We start from the raw sequence: 17,427 nt of genomic DNA on the forward strand, positions 1-17,427 counted from the left end.
TCAACATTTTCCTTCGTTCAGGAAAAATAAATCATCCAAAGAAAATTTCGGAGACAGGAAAGTTCTGGGACGATTCTATTGTTGATTCTGCCTTATTTCTCGTTCATTTATGAGAGTAAATAGCTTGGGAAATCGGCAGGGTCCTCGACGCGCGCCGATCCACCAATCCTCCCGGCTGCTCGGCCAGTTATTTATGGTGGTGTGGTGTGTGTGCGTTTTTGTGTTTGTGTGTGTGTGGGTGCGTCTGCGTACTGTGTACTGTATCCACTGTGTACTGTCGCTGTCACTGTGCGTACTCGTGCGTTGCGCCCTGTTTCGTGTTTTGTACGGACATCAGCTGGGAAAACTTTTCTTCTCTGGAGGTGCCGAAGACAGGGACGGGTCATCAGAAATAAGGTAAGTTCACTGGAGGAGTTGAATAGTTTTGATGACGGGTGCGACATCATTTCGTCCGCTGTTGTCAAGTTTGTGCTGACACTTTGCGCCGGCTTTCAAGGCCTGTTTGGCGTATTTTATCGTCGGATGCCCTCTTTTTACGAACTGGAAACTTCGTGATTACTCTCGTTATTTCCTTCTGAAGTTTCCCGTAACTTGTTTTATGTTTTTTCCTTTTAAGGCCCTTTCTTTGTTCTCAATGGTTATGGTTAGGTTTGTATGGTTGCACCAGCTAAAGGCAACCATACATTTTTATCGGAGTATAGTATTACTTGAATTTCTCCCAATGTTTCATCATGTTAAAATTGTGATCCTCGTGGCTGTTATTTGTCACTCCTGCACTGTGTCCTTAATTATAGACCAGAGCAAAGGACACCAGGAGACTTTCCTTAAGAGCCTTGTACTATCTTCCATATTTGCTTCAAAATACAATAACACAGTATTAACGAGATCAAAAATAATTAGTGACTCATCTAAGTTTGCTGTTCTGATAGACCTCTAGTTTAATTTTTGCGTTTGCTCAGATATTTTCAATGGTAGAAGCTGAATAAGTCCAGTGCTTTCACACATGTCAACAATATTTGTGTCATACTAGAAGAACCGTCAGAAGGTGACTCAGACCAATTTGTAGCCTTCCAGTGTAAGCTAGTATGGCACGGCACCTTTGATTTCTGATCTCAAATGGCACATTAGATTACAATGGCCTGCATCTTTGCTGGGCCTTTTCCCATTGGCATGTGGACCTGCATTTTTCTAAAAGTCTACTTCTGACAATTACCGTGTACATTTCTAGATTGGCAGGCCCAAGAGAAATTGCTCTCCTCCCCCGGCCGTCATGCAGGGGTGCTAAAATTGATAATGTTCTTGCAACGTTGCGGCGTCGCAGCGCCTCCCTTCTCCTCCGCACCCTTCCCGGTGCCGGCTCCACCCCCGGACACCCGGACCGAGGCTCGAGCGCCGTAGAGCGTCGCGGTGCCGGGGTGGGCGTCGCTGGGCGTCGCGTCGCCGGCCGGCCGGCGCTGCCGGTCGGATGGAAGGCGGGCGGACAGACGGACTGACTTCCAATCCGACGCCGCGCCACCCCCGGCCACCCCCTGCCCGGCCACCCCCTCGCTCCCGCACCCTACCGCACCCCGCCCCATGTCTGTCTCTGCTTCGCGCTTCGCGGTGGCGTCCGCCCGACCCCAGCCTGCCCCAGCAGCCCCAGCAGCCCCAGCCTCCACGACGCATGAGCAGGGCGGAGCAGACCCGGCTCGGCGCGTCGGCCTCGCGGGGCGGCGCGCGGCCCGGCTGGACTTTGGGCGCTCGGCTCGGCTGGGAGGACTGGATGCCCATGCCCTGCGCCGCGCTGCGCTGCCTCCGCGGCTCTCGGTCCCGGATCAGTCGGACGGCGTGCCACACCGCGGACGCAGCGCGGACGGGGCACGACGGCGCCGTTGGAACCCTCGCGGCGTCGCGGCGGGGCAGCAGGCGGCGTCGCGTCCACGCCATGGACCAGCCGGGCCGTCGCCGACACCGTCGCCGACAGGTCGTGAACCTCGCGAACCTCGCCTGCCGCGGCGCTCGCGGCTCAATCGCGGAGCTCTCGGGCCGCGGGCCTTGAGGCCGTCGTCGTGTCGTCAGCGTGTCATCGTCGCGCACCTCGTGGAGCGCGGCTGTGCGGCCGGGCCACGTGACCCGGCACGCCGGGAGGCGTCAGGAGGCGACAGCAGGCGCCAGGAGGTGGTACGACGGCGTGCTCAGCGTGTGGCGGCTGGTGGCCGGCGTGGCTTGGACGGCGGGGCGGGCCGGCGGGGAAGGGAAAGTGGCGGGCAGACAGGAGGGCGGCAGCGGCAGCGGCCGGAGGTGCCGAAGGTGCGATGCCATCCCTCGGGGCGGGCCGCGGGGGTGGCGGGGGCGGGCGGGGCGGGGGTGGTGCAACGGCGGCCCGCCGGCCGAGCCGAACCGAGCGAGCCAGCCCCCTGGGGCCAAAGGGTGTTGCGCGCTGATGCAGTGTCTGCCATAATCGCGCTCTGACACCGCGCCGGCGCCCGGCCTTCTTGGCTTGGCCTCGCTTTGCTATCGATTCCCTGGCGGGACGCGGACGACGCGGACCCGCGGCATCGGCCTGGGCGCCGCGGTAGTTGGAGTGGCTGCGGGTGAGGAGGGACCCCGGACCGGAGGGACATGGCGAGCAACATGTGCCGAGGCGGCCGAGACGCGGCTGCCAATTGCGCGGCTTGCGCGGCTTGCGCAGCTTGCGCGGCCCTCGTCCTTAATCTTCCCCTCAATTGAGAGAGAGGCTGCGACGACGCGATTCCCTGTTCCCCTCCGTTTCCCTCAGCCAGTGCACGCGTGCCGCTGATTGGCTGGCGGCTCGGGAATGTCGAGTGTCGACAGCGTCTCGACTCGGTCTCGACGGGGCTCAGGGCTTTGGGGGCGTGTGTGGCGCGGCCCGTGGGGCGAGCCGTCGACGACGGTGTTGTCGCACGTGTTGTGGCACCTGGCGGGCGGGACGCCGCCTGCCAGTGAGCAATTGAATCCATCCCCCCCTCCTCTTTTTCCACTTAATTCACATGTCAGTCGCCTGTCCCATCCGCGCGCGCTCGGCGAATGGAGCCGAACGAACCCAAGACAGGCCTCACGTTTTGGGCGGAACGCCATCGACACTCCTCCCCCGTGACGGGCTGACGGGGCTGCTGAACGTCGCGTCGGGCGGCCCCTCCCTCCCCCCCCCCCCCCTGTCTGTGGGCCCCACCTCACCCACCTCGCCTTCCCCCGACGATAGTGCCTCACTAATGTTACGTACCCCGCCCCACCCCACACACTTTGCAGACTGCAGCTCGCGCGGCCGAGCAGCCACTGGAACTTGGTCATGAAAGATGCAAGCACGCCCCGGCAAGGCGGTACGGCGGTACGGCGGCCTGGGTCGGTCTGGGCGGCGGGCTGGGCGGCTGGAGGTGCTCCCCGCCCTTCTCCTCGAGGTGCGCCGCCGCGTGCCGCTCGAGCTGCAGCCCCAGTCCTATCGGTCCTATCGTCGCTCTGTCTCTGTCGCACTCATGGGGCGTCCTGCAGGGGGTGCGGGAGCGAGACTGCGCGATGAAACGACCCTTTGGAATCACTCGGCTGGCACTGGATAGACTGTCTCCGTTGAGCGTTTCATCGCGCTGCTCTCTCTCACGCGCCTCCAGTGGAGGCTATGAGTGCGAGAGAGACGGAGCGTCGCTAGCACTGTACCGAACCAGCCTCCTGTTGCCGGCGGTGCCGGTGGCAGGTCCGCAAAGTTTCCTCGATCGAGTCAAAACCACGCACGCTGTCTTTTGAAGCCCCTCAAGGGTGAGGCGGGCGCGTGGTAGTTTGGCGGTGTAGGGGCTCAACTACACGGCGGGGCCAGGGGGGCCGCCTGCCTGGCCTTTGCTTTGTGCGGCTTCCAGGTCTGGATGCAAATCCACGCGCCCTTACCGCGCGTCGAACACGACGGATACGCGGCGACGCGGCGCGCCCCCCGTCGGTCCCCGCCGGTCCCCCGCGGCTTGCCGAGGCTTTATTCGGCAATAATTAATTGTTAATTGGACGGCGACGCGCGGCAACTCCGTGGACAAGTTGACGGGGCGCTGCCGCTGCTGCGCGGCGCCGGGCGTGACAATGGCACGCCGTTCTCGCGCCTCCCTTCCTTCCGGCCGCCGCGGCGCGCCGCCTTCCTTGATTCGATTCCTCAAACTCGGCCACAAACTTGGCGCCAGTTTACGCCCTGTTTTGCCTCGCCGGGCTGGAAAAGGGGGAGGGGGGAAGGCGCGGCGGCACCGCAGGCGGTGTGCAGGTGTGCCCCTCGGCCGCCCTCGGCCCGTGCCGCCGGAGACCGGAGAAGCGCCCCACGGGGGCGGGGGAGGGGGGGGGCGTCGTACGGTAATCCAATTTCCCTCGTCGCTCGCCGATACCCGCGGTGCCTGCGGTGGCTCCATGTCACGGCCACGGCAGCGCACTGTAGCGACGCGCAGCTGGACCGCTCGTTTGCAGAGTCGTCCAGAGTGCGCCTTTTCGGTCGGGGGAATCGTCGGGGAATCCGCTCGGGGTATCGGATGCCGGGCATGCCGCATTTTTGGCGCGCGTCGAGTGCCTGCCTCGCTGCCGCCGCACGCGTACCTCGTGTGCGCGGAGAGTGGAATCCTGTCCGGGGGTGGGCGGGCGTACGCACCAGGCAGGCAGGCAGGCGGGCTGGGTCTAGAGCCAGCCCCGCGGGGCAGGGTGGCAGGGCACGGCGGGGCCGCGAAAGGAACGGCAGCGAAACGGGCAAAGCGGGCAAAGAAAGACAGTGGAAAGACAGCGGGTGGGACGTGATCGAGTGGGGGGAGGGGGAGGGGGCCTCAAAGAGGCGGGATGACAGGGCGCCTCGCCAAGCCGCGCCACGCCACGCCAAGCCAAGCCAAGCCAACAGGCGCGCAGAGAGGGCGTCGAAGTGTTGATGTTGGCGACAGCCCCCTGGAAACAAGGCGGGCGAGATGCTTGCAGGACGCAGTGACTAGCAGTGACATGCCGGGCGTGTAGCCCCCGTCGTCGCCATGCTCAAGTGCCTGCGCTGCGGCGGCCATGCCAGCGACGAGGAAGAGCCCGCCGCCGCGGCGCCCTCCGCGGACACGCCCTCCGCGGACACGCCCTCCGCGGACACGCCCAGCGCGGCACCGCCTGCATCGGGGCCTGGCGGCGACGCCGGCAAGGACAAGACCCCCTCGCAGGAGGCGGAGGCCAAGCCCCGCACCCTGAACGCGCTGGGGCTGCGCGTGGACGCCACGGTGGAGTCCGAGCTGCAGGAGCTGGGCATGGACCCGTCGGTGCTGCTGGAGCCGCTGACGCCGCGGTCGCTGATGTCGTCCACGCCGTACCCGGGCAAGCGGTCCAGCGTGGTGCTGCGCTCCCTGGACGACGCGCTGGCCCTGGACGGCCCCGACGGCCTGGACTCGGACGAGGCGTCGTCGCCGGACCTGCCGCCCGACATGCTGCCCGCCCTGGCGCCGCGCGAGCGCGACGGCACCCTGGAGCCGCCCGCCACCCCCGTGGGCAGGGACGAGCTGGCCCTGCGCAGGCACCGCTTCTTCGCCGACCTCATCAACGCGGCGCAGGCCGCCGCCGACCACCGCGTCCGCTTCGACCCGCGGGGTCCCGTCGTGGCGGGTGGGTACACTGGTACCGACTGGTACACTGGCACAGTGCCCTGGCGGGGACGGCGACAGTGCTCCCACGGCGATGTGTGTGTGGCTGTTGCGAAGGGCGCCTGTGGTCGTGATCGTCAAAAAGTTGGTCCGGCCGTTCCGGAGTGCGCGGCGTGCCGCCCTGCCCGGCTTTTAGTGCCATCATTACGCTCCGGGCTTTTATAACCGCCTGCGGGTTTATGTGTTTGAGTGTACATGTGTGCGCGTGAGCGTGCCTCGCACTAGGGATGCCACAGTGCGCTTCGGTTATTGTCCCCGCTCCGCCCGCCGCTTCCCTGCCAACCCGCTCATGCGGCAACCGCGGGGCGGCGGGGCTCAACGCCCCATCCCGACCAACCGCACTCGCACTCTGGCGCCCTGTGTGAGTGCGTGTGCGTGTGAGTGTGCATGTATGTGTGTGTTGCACGGCATGACGGGCGCGGGGCTTGGGGCACGGGGTGGGCTTGGCGGCTTGGCGGACCGCACATTTGCGAGAGCGGTGCTGTCGCGCTGTCGCTCGGCGTGTTGCCCTGGGATGGGATTCGGCGCGCGTTCTTTCCCTCGCAGGTCTGCGTTCGGCGCTGCTGCCTTCGGCCCAGGTTCTAGCGAATATAATTGCAGCCCGATTTGCATATCAGGGCCCCGCCCCGTGCCGCTCGGCGGCGCCCCGCTCTCCAAAGTAAACGCCGGTTGGCCGTTTTTCAATATCGCGGACACGCCTGAGTGGTGGCCGCGTGGCCGCGTGAATAGCGTCCGCCGCTGGAGCGCTGTAGCGCCGCGGCTGGAGTGCCGGACGGGGCGACTCCAGTGCTCCAGTGGCGTCTGGCTGGAGCGGCCAGTAATTGGAGTGCTGGGCCACGCTCGGCGAGAGGGGCGCTGGCCGGGCTGTCGCGCGCCGTCGCCGTGGCCCAGGCCTCTGCCTCTCTCGCACTCCGACGGGACGCCCCACACGAGAGACAGAGAGCGCTGCTCCGGGTCAGCCCGCCGCCCTCTCTGGCCGCGAGAGAGACGTGTAACGCGAGAGCGAGCCTGCGCGGCCGGCGTGGCGTTACTACACGCGTTGAGGACGAGTCCGTTCGATCCGCGTTGCCCTGTCCCGTCCCGTCCTCCCGCGTGCTGCCAACTTGCCTGCATGAGCCGACTCGAGTGCGCCTGCCGTGCCCATTTAAGGCAGTGGGGCGCACCGCGCTCGCCGGGCAGGGCCGGGCGGACGGGGCGGGGGGAGAGGGGGGATCCATCCAGGCGGGCCATGCCATGAGGCAGGCAGGGGGACCAGCCACCAGCCCGTCAGCCCGCGTACCGCGAGCTGGGTGCCGCGGGGCCGGTCCGCAAATGGCTTCACCGCTTTGTTTGCGCGGAGGGACGGACAAACGCCCTTTTGGCCCTTGTGGGCCGCGGACCACGAAACTGGCAGCAGGGCCGACAGGGAAGGGAAGGGCCTCGGCCGGCCTAGCAGTGGCCTAGCCCTCCAGGCCGCTGGAGGGCCGCCAAGGGCTCCGAGGGCCCCGCCGCCGCGCCGCCCGCACAGCCACGCGGCGTATTATCGCTGCGGGAAGGGAAAGGTCGTCGCAATGCAAATTAGTGCCACTAAAAGTTAATTGGGATGGCCTCTTCAAAAACGAGGAAAAGCTATCAAACTTGAAATCATTATGCATGAGCGTGTGGTGGAGGAAACGTGCGAAAATAATGGACAGCTTTGGTTTGGGACGCGCGCCGCCGCGCTGTCCGCCTCCCGGCCGTGTGTTTGCTGGCCGGATGAGAGAGATAGGACTAGGGCCTCGTGATTAGGCGGTTGATAGCGAACAGGGTTGCCACAAGTCTGGAAAACCTTGAAAACCTGGAAAAGTCAGTTAATTTGAAAATGGTCAGGGAAGTCAGGGAAAAGTGGAAAATGAAATGACAGGAAACGGAAATAAGTGGCACAACGACCCTTGACCCTATTTCGTTTGATAACCATCACTTACATACCCACTGCCGGAAAGTATCCGAAAAGTCAGGGAAATACATTAAATATTGGTCTGGAAGTCAGGGAAAAGTCAGGGAAAATGAAAATTTCATATTTGTGGCAACCCTGGCGAAGTTCTTATCAAGCGCCAAATTAGGCGTCGGGACAGCAGACACACACACACAGACAAAGACAGTGTGGGGGCGCAGCTGGGCCGCCCCGCCTTTGCCCCGCCAGCCTCGCGTTCAAAGACTGAGGGGGGCGCTCTGCGCTTTTATTGCCTGTGTTTGGCGCCCCGCCCCACCGCGCCCCGCCCCGCCCCGTCCAGCGAGACAGCCTGCCCCCGGCTCTACTCTGGCCGACGCTCAAAGAAGGAAACGAACGAGTTTGTTTCCTCCTCTGCTTCCGGACTGGTCCGCTCCGCTCCCTCTGCGAGCAGTGTGCTGTGCGAGCAGCACCCCTCCGTCTCGACCACTCGCCTCCTCGTCTCGACGTCTCGACGCGACCAGAAAGCCCGAGCAACTATTTTAGATTCCGCAAGAATGTTGTGTAGCTGCAGCGGCGGTGCACTTTTATCGCGTCCATCGGCCGGCGAGGCAGGCTGGGCAGGCTGCCGTCGCTCTGTCTCCCTCGCTCCCGTGCGCCGTCATGCTGGGGAGCGAGGGAGACAGAGCGACGGAGAGGTGCTCGGAAGCGGCGGAGTCCTGAGACTCTGAGACCCCCGCCGGGATCCTCGCGACGGTGATTCACCCGGCGACTTCGTACTTTGTACGTACAGTTGGCGTCAAAGGCGCGAGGCGCTGCCGTCTGTCTCGACTGTTTGAATTATAAAGCGGGAATGGCGTGGCGCGTGTGAGCTGCTTTGGCTCGGCTGGCTCTGAGGCTCTGGCTTTGAGCCGCCTGCTGCTTAGGCGAGCTTTTGGCTGTGACGCCGGCGTCCCCCGGCCGGGCCATGCCATGCCGGCCATGCCATGCCGGCCCCGGGGCGTCTGGCTGTGAGTCCGGACTCCGGGCCTCGGAGCGGCCACGCGCCACGGCCAGGTGTAGTCAAAGGGCACCGGGTGGCGTGGAAACAATGCCCCGCGCCACAGCGGACTCGCGGACGCAGCCCCGGTTCCGGTGACGGAGGAGGGAGAGGGAGAGGGAGCCGGGTTTCAGCCAGCCAGGCAGCTTCAGCCGAGCTTCAGCTCAAACTTTTCGCCCGTCGCTGCCTCTCTTTTTCGGTCTTATTTTTCGTCTGCCCCTTCCCCCCTGGCGGCGCGGCGTACGCAGAGTCCAGTCTGGGTCGCTATCCCCCAAAAACTATAAAAAAAAAAGTTTGAAAAAAAAAAAACACGCGCTGGATTAACTCTGTCACGGTTTTATTCCCGCGGGTCGGCCAACTAGAACAAATGGGCGGCGTGCGCGTTATGAACAGGAAGCGGCCAAAATCGCGGCAAAAAAAAAACGAAAAAAGAAATTGGCTGCCGGTGATTGGCACACGGATCGCGCGAACGAGGGGCGTTTGGAAGTCGACACTTTTTCGCCCGTCAGCGTCCTGCTTTCTCGTTCCATCATATACCAATTTTTTTGCCGACTCGCGCCAATTATTGGAAAAGTTAGCGGACTGGCCGTGGCATGCGTGGCGAGCCGATGGCGCCGATGGCCGATCCGGTCAAACAATTCGGTTTATTTGCCCTGGCTGGCTCGCCGGTGCCCCCGTGCACCGCGTTGGCAGCGGCTCGTATTCGGAGACAGTGCTGTCCCTCTCGCACTCGTGGCGCGTCCCGCAGGGGTGCGAGGGAGAGACAACGCCGGAGGTCCCCGTCGGCCGCCGCAAATTTAATTCAGCGAGACGGCGCGGCGACGGGGTTGCTGGCTTGCTACTAAGGGCTGCTGCTGGAACCAACTGGGGGAAAAAAGGAGCGGAGGGGAGGGGGAGGGGAGGGTAATGCGCCGTAACGGGCGGGGCCGGCGGGGCTGCGCGGCGGGGGCTGATGTGAGCACACGCCGCACCGCACCGCGCCGCACGCCCCAGGTGCACACGGCCCCGCCGCCACCGCCATGTCGCGGAGGCGACCCGGGCTGACTGAACTCACCCCCGGGGCGAAACGTAATACGCCTGGCTGGGGCTTCCCTGGCCGCGCTACCCTACTCGCCTTCCTCTCGCCGTCCTCCTTGCTTGCTTGCTTGCTTGCTTGCTTGCGGCGCGGCCGCGCGGCATAAACAGTGCCGCGGATCATTAATTAGTGTAGTGGAAGGGGGCGTGGCGGCGTGGCACGGCGACGTGGCCGTCTGGGCCGTCATGGAGGAGAATGGGCATGGCAGTGGCGTGGCGACCGCAGTGGGGAAGGCCGCCGCTGCGGCGGTCACCGCGTCATGGGCAGGCAAGGCAGGGCAGTCCAGCGACTGCGCCACAGCCCTGTTCCCAACGGGTTGGCGCTGGCTGCACTGGCTGCTGCCCGGCCCGGCGTGTCCAGCCGACCGTGACACAGGTCTCCGCGGCCCGCCCTGCCGGGCCCTGCCCCGATTGGCCCCAGCACCGCCAGCACCGAGTCCCAGAATGCCGAGCCAAGTATTGAAGAGCCCGGCCGCGGGCCGCGGTCAATGGAGCTCGCGGAGGCTCGTCCTTCCGCCCCGCCCCGCCCCGCCCCGCCTCGCTGCCTCCGCGGCTTGCTACCGGTACGGCCCGTGTCGGCGCCAGGAGCCAGCGCGCGCCCGAGGGGCGGGGAGGGGAGGGGAGGGGCGCAGGCACGGCAGCAGGGCCCTAGCCAGCCCATCCCATCATCGCGACCGCTCCACTGTAGCCAAGTGTGACTCAGTCTTGAGCCGCCGGCCCGGCCCCGCAGTCCGCCCCGTCTGCCCGCGAGTCCGCCGCCAAGCCCGGCCAAGCCCCCCGACGTCGCGAGCCAGGCCGCGGCAGACCGCGCACCAGTCCGTCCGCGTCCGTGCTCCGCGCAGCAGTGTGTCGAGCGAGCGGTCGAGCCGAGGTCGGGAACTAGCCGCGCAGCGTGCCGAGGTGTGTTATTGAAGCGGTCTGCCGGCCTAACGGTGTGTGCGCAGGGCTGTCTGCTACGTCCGCAGTCCGCGGCTCGGCGGTGTCGCCGGGTCTTTAGCACGGCGCTTGGCTGCCTTTGCCTGCCTTTCGACGTGCCTTTGGTGCCGGGCCGTTGACCTTGCCGCCGGCTGCCGCCTAGGAGGCACGCCGGCACGCCTACCAGCACCGCGACGGAAATAGACGCGGAGCGCAACCGCGACGAATAGAAATAAATAGTGTGCGGTCTAGTTGTTTCTGGATTTTTGTTGCGTACTGGGCGGGCCGGGCTGCGGCCGCCTTGGCACGCCCACCGCCCGTGTCCGGTCAGGCCGTCAGCTGACGCGGTGCGCGGTACACGGTACGCGCTGTCAGTGCGACCGCCATCGCCGCCGCGACGCTCTGAGGCGCTGACGGCGACGGCCCCTGCTGATGCTGACGCGACTCTCTCGGAATGCCCGGCCTGCCTGCCTGCCTGCCTGCCGCCGTAGTGACGTCGCCCTGGACCGGTAGTTGGTGACGCGACGGACGCCGCCACTTGCACGTCGCGCCGGGCCGATTGTTCCAAACACTGGCGGACGATTACGACTATCGGATCGGCGTGGTGGCAGGGCGCAGGGCTGGCCGCGGGGCCCCGCCCGCTATCCGGCGGGGCCGCGCGAGGCGATAAGCGGACTACACTGCCGGAAGCGGCACCAGCCTGCACCAGCCTGCACCAGCCGAGCCATTCCGAAGGTGCACCAGTCTCTGTCGCACTCCTGGGGCGCTTCGTCTGGGTGCGAGAGAGACGGAGCGATCCCAGGCTGGGCTAGGCTGGGCTAGGCTGGGCCAGCCGGCCGGCGCGTGGCGTGCGTGATGCGTGCGGCGCGTGCGGGGCGCAGCAGCGCAGCATGCGGAGGCAGTGCGGGTTGGGCACGGCGATGATTTCACGTTGATACGCGTGTGGATGCATGTACGTCACGCTCCGTGTCGCCGCTTCACTTTTCGCACTCTATCTCGGCGATCTTGGCCGCGGCGGCGGCACGGCGGCGGCCCCGCCGGAAGGAAGAGGGTGTGGCTGCCCTGCGGCTCTGCGGCGCGAGGCCGTCGATGCCGCCCCAAGGCCCCCTGTCGCGGGGGTGGCCAACTGATTCCGTCCCGAGAGTCGTTTTCGTCGCTCTGTCTCTCTCGCACTCACGGGGCGTCCCCTGCAGATCCGAGAGAGACAGAGTCACGAAAACGACTCTCGGAATCGGCCTGCTGCTTGGCGGTGCCGCTCGGTCTCCTCGGCGGCGGCGAGCGCCGTGGCGGGTAGGCAGCCCGGCCGGCTAGTGTGCGCAACGCCAAGGCGGTTGCCTACCTCGCGCCTGGGAGGCTCCAGCCTGGCTCGCCCGCAGATGCACCAGCTTTTCGTCGCGCTGTCTCTCTCGTGGCTGAACGGAAACGCGGAACGCCTCATTAGCGCGAGAGACAATTGGAATCGCTCTGCTCGGTGATTAGTTTTGGAGTCAGCGGGATTGATTTTCCTCATGGCTGTCGTCGCTCAGTCTCGCTTGCACTCATGGCCGCCCCGGACAGGTGCGAGAGAGAGAGAGAGAGAGAGAGAGAGAGAGAGAGAGAGAGAGAGAGAGAGAGAGAGAGAGAGCGACAGCGACGAAACGCGCTGCGCGTAATCAGTCTGCCATGGCACTGCGTACTGCGTGCACGTCACGCCCCGTGCACTCACAGTGCCGCTCTCATTAAGTGAATTTCACGGCTCCTTTGGCCGCCGCGGCCCCTTGTTGTCACGCCCGTCGTCGGTGTCGTGACGTGGCGTGGTTCGTGACGCGCTTCGCGGCGAGCGTGGTGACGCCGTCACGCCGCGGTTCCACCCACCGCACCACCGAGCCCAGCGTAGACCCCGACCTGACGCCTTGCCTGACGCCGCCCCCCGTGTTTCTGTTGCAGGTGAGACGCCCGTGCAGCCGCCCCTGGAGGAGCTGCTGTGCCGCCTGGAGAACGTGACAAGCCGACTGGAGCGGTCTGTGCGCGTCGTGGAGACGGCCGCGCTGTTCCCGGGCCAGAGCCTGGGCCACACTCCGGCACCGCAGTCGCCGCCGCAGCCGCACCAGCCGCACCAACCACCGGCCGCGTCGCCCGGCGCCCCGCCCCCGCGCACTGTGACTTTCGGTCAGTCCGGTGGCTGCTCCCTCCCCGCCCCACAGTGCGCGCACAGTGCGCCAGAAGACCGGCGGAGGCGGCCAAAACTCTAAACGCGTTTTGAGCTCCAGAGTCGCTGGAAAGGATTCGAACCGAACGTGTGACCCCACCAATGGAATCCTCGTTCGGAGAGCAACCCATTGGTGGGGTCGCACGTTCGGTTGCGGAGTTCGAAGCGACTCTGGGGCTCAAAACTCGTCCAGAATTTTTGCCGCCCGGCCGGTCCTCTGGACCACTGTGCGCCCCCTCCCCCACGGCCCCAGGGACGCGCACCGTTGTCTCCGCGGGCCATAAATTCGTCCTCGCAAGGTGGGACCCTTCGGCCCCCGCGGTCGTTGACTACCCCGGCCACGGCGCGCCGCGGCCTGGCTCGCGTCGAGAGGACTGGACTTGCATGCAGCCTCCAGCGCGCCTCCAGCACTCTGCTGCTCCGGCCGTCGGCTCTGCATGCTAGAGGCCCCGAGGCGGGCCGCGCGTGGCTGGGCGGGGCGGGGCGGGGCCCTCGCGTCGTATTTCGGTCGCGTGACCGTCACGCCTGAGGCCGCGCGCCTAAACATTATGCTGGCGAGACTGGGCCAGCGAGCGAGGCGCTAGCCGAAGAGTTGGGAAGAGCCCCCACCCCCGCTTTTGTTCGCCGCGTTTGCCCTCTGCATCTTGCAGTTTTGCAGGCAGGACAAGCCCGTCCCGTATTGGCCCCTCGGACGCGCGGGCGGAGTCGATCCGAACATTGGTGTTCCAACTTCGAAGCCACCACGCGGCCTCCCTCTCGCTTGGACGGACGGAGGGTCAGGGCGCCGGCGCCGCCTCTTCTTCTCTGTGGAACATTTTTGCACGCTGGGGCCAGCGATTTTGCCGCCCCCTGCTGTGCGTTGCCGCGCCGGCACTAAACGGATTAGAGGGCCGGCCACGCCTGCCACGCCGAGGCCGGAGGGTAGCCCTGGTGGGGCTGCTGGGCCCCGCCTCGCCCCGGTGGGCTTGGTGGGGCCCGGCCCGGCCGGGGGCCAGCGCGGCCGAGGGAGCAATGCAAGCTGCCTCGTAAGGGGCGTGCAGGGATGGGGGTGGGTAGGCCCTGGTCATACGCACGCAGATCCTGAAGCTGTCCTTGGTCTCCCTGTCGTTGTTTTCCTCGCGCGGGTCGTCCTCGTCCTCGCCCTCCCCGTCGCCTTGCTTTCGGAGGACGAAGACGCGCGTTGCATAATCGCGGGGTGTTTGTTGGGACGCAGAACGCCGCTAGCCGCGCTCGCCCACGTGTGGTCGGCATCGAGACCGTTGCTGTTTCTTGGCGTGATGCCTTCCTCCCCCACCCCATCTCCTTTCCCCGGTCCTGCCAGGATTCGCGGCGCTAGGAATCCGTTGGGATCAGTCGCTCTCGAGTGGGCCGATGCTGATAGAGGAAGGGTTACACTGAGAAAGCTCGGCTAACTTTTCCGTCAGTGTTTTGTTCCGTTGGACAGAAAAGAGACGGCTTGGGCCTGCTCAAGACCCGACCCGATTTTTATGTGATTTATTTATTGTTGATTGATTGTTTTGTTTAGATCTGCAAAACGGCACCATGAGCATCCAGGTGTATTCGGACATCGTGGCCGGGCCCCTAGCCGAATACCTCGCCCTCTCCGCTCAAATCGGAGGTGACGTGGCTGAGCAGTCCGGATTCGTCAAAGATGCCTTCCAGTAAGTTGATGAATGCCACTGTCAAGTTTCAAAAGCATAAATTATCTTTTTCCCTTCTTGTTTTTCTTTTTACCTTGAACTCGTAGAATGTGATTAATGCAGTGTTCCGAATCAATGTTAATTAACTCTGATGTTTTCAGGGCCCAGCTTCAGTTTTTGGGAGTTGCTGGCAGCCGGCCCAAGCCCACCAATCAGAATGAGATTGTAACTCTGTTGCAACCCACTTCAAAACTTATAATGACAATTCAGGAACATAGGGAGAAGAAGCGACCATCACCTCAATTCAACCACCTTAGCACCATCAGTGAAAGTATTTCTGCCCTTGGGTGGGTCACTGTGGTAAGTTCAAGTGCTTTTTCAGAAAACGACCTTATTGATTCAATTACATTCCATTACATCAAGGGTAATGTTGTACTTTTGTTTCTTATTTCATGTAGAGCCCTACCCCATCTCCATTTGTCAAGGAGATGAAGGATGCCGGCATGTTTTATGGCAACCGTGTCCTCAAGGACTTCAAGGACAGGTGAGGAGGGCCCTCCATCTGTCGAGTCTCAGTTGACATACCCTAGTGTTCCAATGAGTTTTAAAATGGTTTTGTGTTGACCCACAGGGACCGTCGCCACGTAGACTGGGTCAATGCCTGGATTCAGACTCTGGTGGAACTCCAGGACTTCGTGAAGAAACACCACACCACTGGGCTGGAGTGGCAGCCCATGCGAGCAGGTGGTGCCCCTCCCCCTCCTCCGGCCGCTATGCCCCCACCGCCCCCGGTCCTTCCCGAGGGAGACCTCTCAAACCTGGCACTTGACCCCTCTAAGGACAGGTCAGCACTGTTTGCTGAAATTAACCAGGGACAGAATATCACTCGCAGTAAGTAGTCGTAGGCTGCACCTAATTGCACACTGTTACTTTGTTGCCCCCCTCGTACGCTACTTGCATGTTGGTTGTAGATGTAGTGCTTGTTTAGGGGGATGAAAATGATGGCATACGATGCATTCCTCAGCCTTTCATTTGTAGACCACCTATAATAGGTAATTCTTTTCTGTCTTTAGATTTGAAGAAAGTCACCTCAGACATGCAGACCCACAAGAACCCAAATCTGCGCACTGGGCCTGCTCCATTCAAGACTGCTGAGGGACCCAAGGGCACTGGAGGTGGAGCAGTTGCCCCTGCTGCTGACAAACCACCCTCATTCACAAGGGATGGAAAGAAGTGGCTTATTGTAAGTCTGTTGCCTTATTTAAAAAGATTTCGTCAAGAACATAACTTAAAAGTTCTCAAATCATTTTGACTTCTTCTGACTGCTTCATGAGTGTTTTGTGTTCTTTGGGTTGCTAATTTATATCCTTTTTATTCTTTATCAGGAATACCAAAAAGGCAACAAGAATCTTGTTGTTGAGGGCGCAGAGATGAACAATGTTGTGTACATGTTCAAGTGTGTTGATTCTACCTTGATTGTGAAAGGCAAAATTAATTCTATTGTGATGGATTCTTGCAAAAAGTCTGCAGTGGTGTTTGACTCCCTTGTGTCGTCTGTTGAATTTGTCAACTGTCAATCTGTTCAAATGCAGGTAAGGTTCAGTTTTGAGTGTGTGTTATTTAGTGTCTGTTAGTTTGTTTGTATTTGTTTGAGAAAGTTGTTTACTTTTGCAATAACATATGTTCTTCTTCTGCAGGTCACTGGTGTGGTACCTACAATTACTATTGACAAAACTGATGGCTGCCAGATGTATTTGAATGACCAATCACTGAATGTGTCAATTGTCAGTTCCAAATCTTCAGAGATGAATGTCCTTATCCCTACTGCTAACGGTGACTATGTAAGTTTTTCTCACTTCATATTTATCTGGATACATTTACAGCCTATGCCTGGATGAAAATTCTTTGCTAATCTGCATTTCCTGTTTCAGACTGAACATGCCATTCCTGAACAATATAAGACAACAGTTAGCAAGAGCGGACTGACCACTACTGTGGTTGAGAGTTTGGGTTAGACTGTGCACTCGCTGGCAGCTTGTGTCCTCTGCTCATTTTGTGCACAAGACTTCCTTCGTTCCGTGTGTTTGGTCTGATAACAAGATGGTGCTGTGACAATCAAGGAACGTTACTATACGATGCTGTGTGAAGTGTAAGAATGTTTTCATAGTGTTTACAGGAAGAAGCAATTGTTTTCCTCCAACATTTTATAATTGTTTTCTTTTCAATCAGTAATAAGTTTCCAGCTTTTGTTTAATCAAACACTAGGTTTTCAGATGTTACCCATTTACAGTACTATGTATAATTCAATAACAAATGAATTGAAAATTTTGTAGCAGCTCAAAAATCCATGAATTCATATCATCAATTTATTATGCCTCAGATACAATCATGTGCCTTAATGGCAATGGTTTTGTACGTGTGTATGTTTGTACAGTGTGTGTGAAGTGGTGAAGTCACATGATTTGGATGTGCTTTTAGTTTAATGCTGTCTGATGGTTAGAATGTCTCTTCTTCTGCCCACCAGTAAACTGCTGTTTTCTGCGCTGTAACAAAAGACTTCTCTTTCTAATTTCTCAGTATTACTTATTAAAATAGATATTCTCTGATAGGGATTGTGATAAAGTCTCCCCATATTTATTGAAACATCAGTTTTAAAAGTAATATTACCTAAATATAAATATATCTTATTTTGGAAAAGATACAGAGATGCTCAAGGCAGATATTGTGTTGGTGTTGTGTAGATGTCAATGCTGCATGTACACAAGTTAAACACCAAAAATTACTGCTTTTAAGTTGGTTGAGTTCTTTGCATGTCTGTCACTATTTGATTTCTTCTCTGTATTGATAGTGACTTCTGACTCTCTTATTTGCATTACATCTACCTTGCTGAAATCTATGACCAAGTCAGTAACCAGAGGGCTTTAGCTGTCTTGATAACAAGTATTTTTAGCTGGTCAATGGCATTTTTCTTTTAGCATTTTTGGAAAGACTTTGTATTAGCAAGGTGAAAATTGTTACTATAAACTTTCTTTTTTTAAGCA

General features: G+C 60.9%; 1 protein-coding gene across 3 annotated transcripts; it reads left to right on the forward strand.

Moving 5' to 3' along the window:
* Nucleotides 1–226: 226 nt before the first annotated feature.
* Nucleotides 227–16,731, forward strand: LOC117641810 (adenylyl cyclase-associated protein 1). 3 transcript variants are annotated; one of them, XM_034379457.1, is made up of 10 exons: nucleotides 227–396; nucleotides 12,485–12,706; nucleotides 14,272–14,407; nucleotides 14,548–14,746; nucleotides 14,845–14,930; nucleotides 15,018–15,277; nucleotides 15,460–15,629; nucleotides 15,772–15,978; nucleotides 16,084–16,227; nucleotides 16,318–16,731. In XM_034379457.1, the coding sequence occupies exons 3-10, from the start codon at nucleotides 14,289–14,291 to the stop codon at nucleotides 16,399–16,401; spliced, it is 1,269 nt and encodes a 422-aa protein (XP_034235348.1). In that variant the 5' UTR covers nucleotides 227–396; nucleotides 12,485–12,706; nucleotides 14,272–14,288; the 3' UTR covers nucleotides 16,402–16,731. The 3 variants fall into 3 exon arrangements, with proteins under 3 accessions (XP_034235348.1, XP_034235346.1, XP_034235347.1); XM_034379455.1 differs by lacking the exon at nucleotides 12,485–12,706; XM_034379456.1 differs by lacking the exons at nucleotides 227–396; nucleotides 12,485–12,706 and adding an exon at nucleotides 10,388–10,543.
* The last annotated feature ends 696 nt before the right edge of the window (nucleotides 16,732–17,427 follow it).

This window comes from Thrips palmi, unplaced genomic scaffold, assembly GCF_012932325.1.
Source record: "Thrips palmi isolate BJ-2018 unplaced genomic scaffold, TpBJ-2018v1 HiC_scaffold_15, whole genome shotgun sequence".
NCBI lineage: Eukaryota > Metazoa > Arthropoda > Insecta > Thysanoptera > Thripidae > Thrips > Thrips palmi.

What these genes read in the sequence shown, in the direction of transcription:
- LOC117641810 (XM_034379457.1), top strand. Translation starts at nt 14,289, where the DNA reads ATGAGCATCCAGGTGTATTCGGACATCGTGGCCGGGCCCCTAGCCGAA. An exon ending in ATGGAAAGAAGTGGCTTATT is followed by an intron (nt 15,630 to 15,771) that starts GTAAGTCTGTTG and finishes ATTCTTTATCAG; the next exon opens with GAATACCAAAAAGGCAACAA. An exon ending in GTCAATCTGTTCAAATGCAG is followed by an intron (nt 15,979 to 16,083) that starts GTAAGGTTCAGT and finishes CTTCTTCTGCAG; the next exon opens with GTCACTGGTGTGGTACCTAC.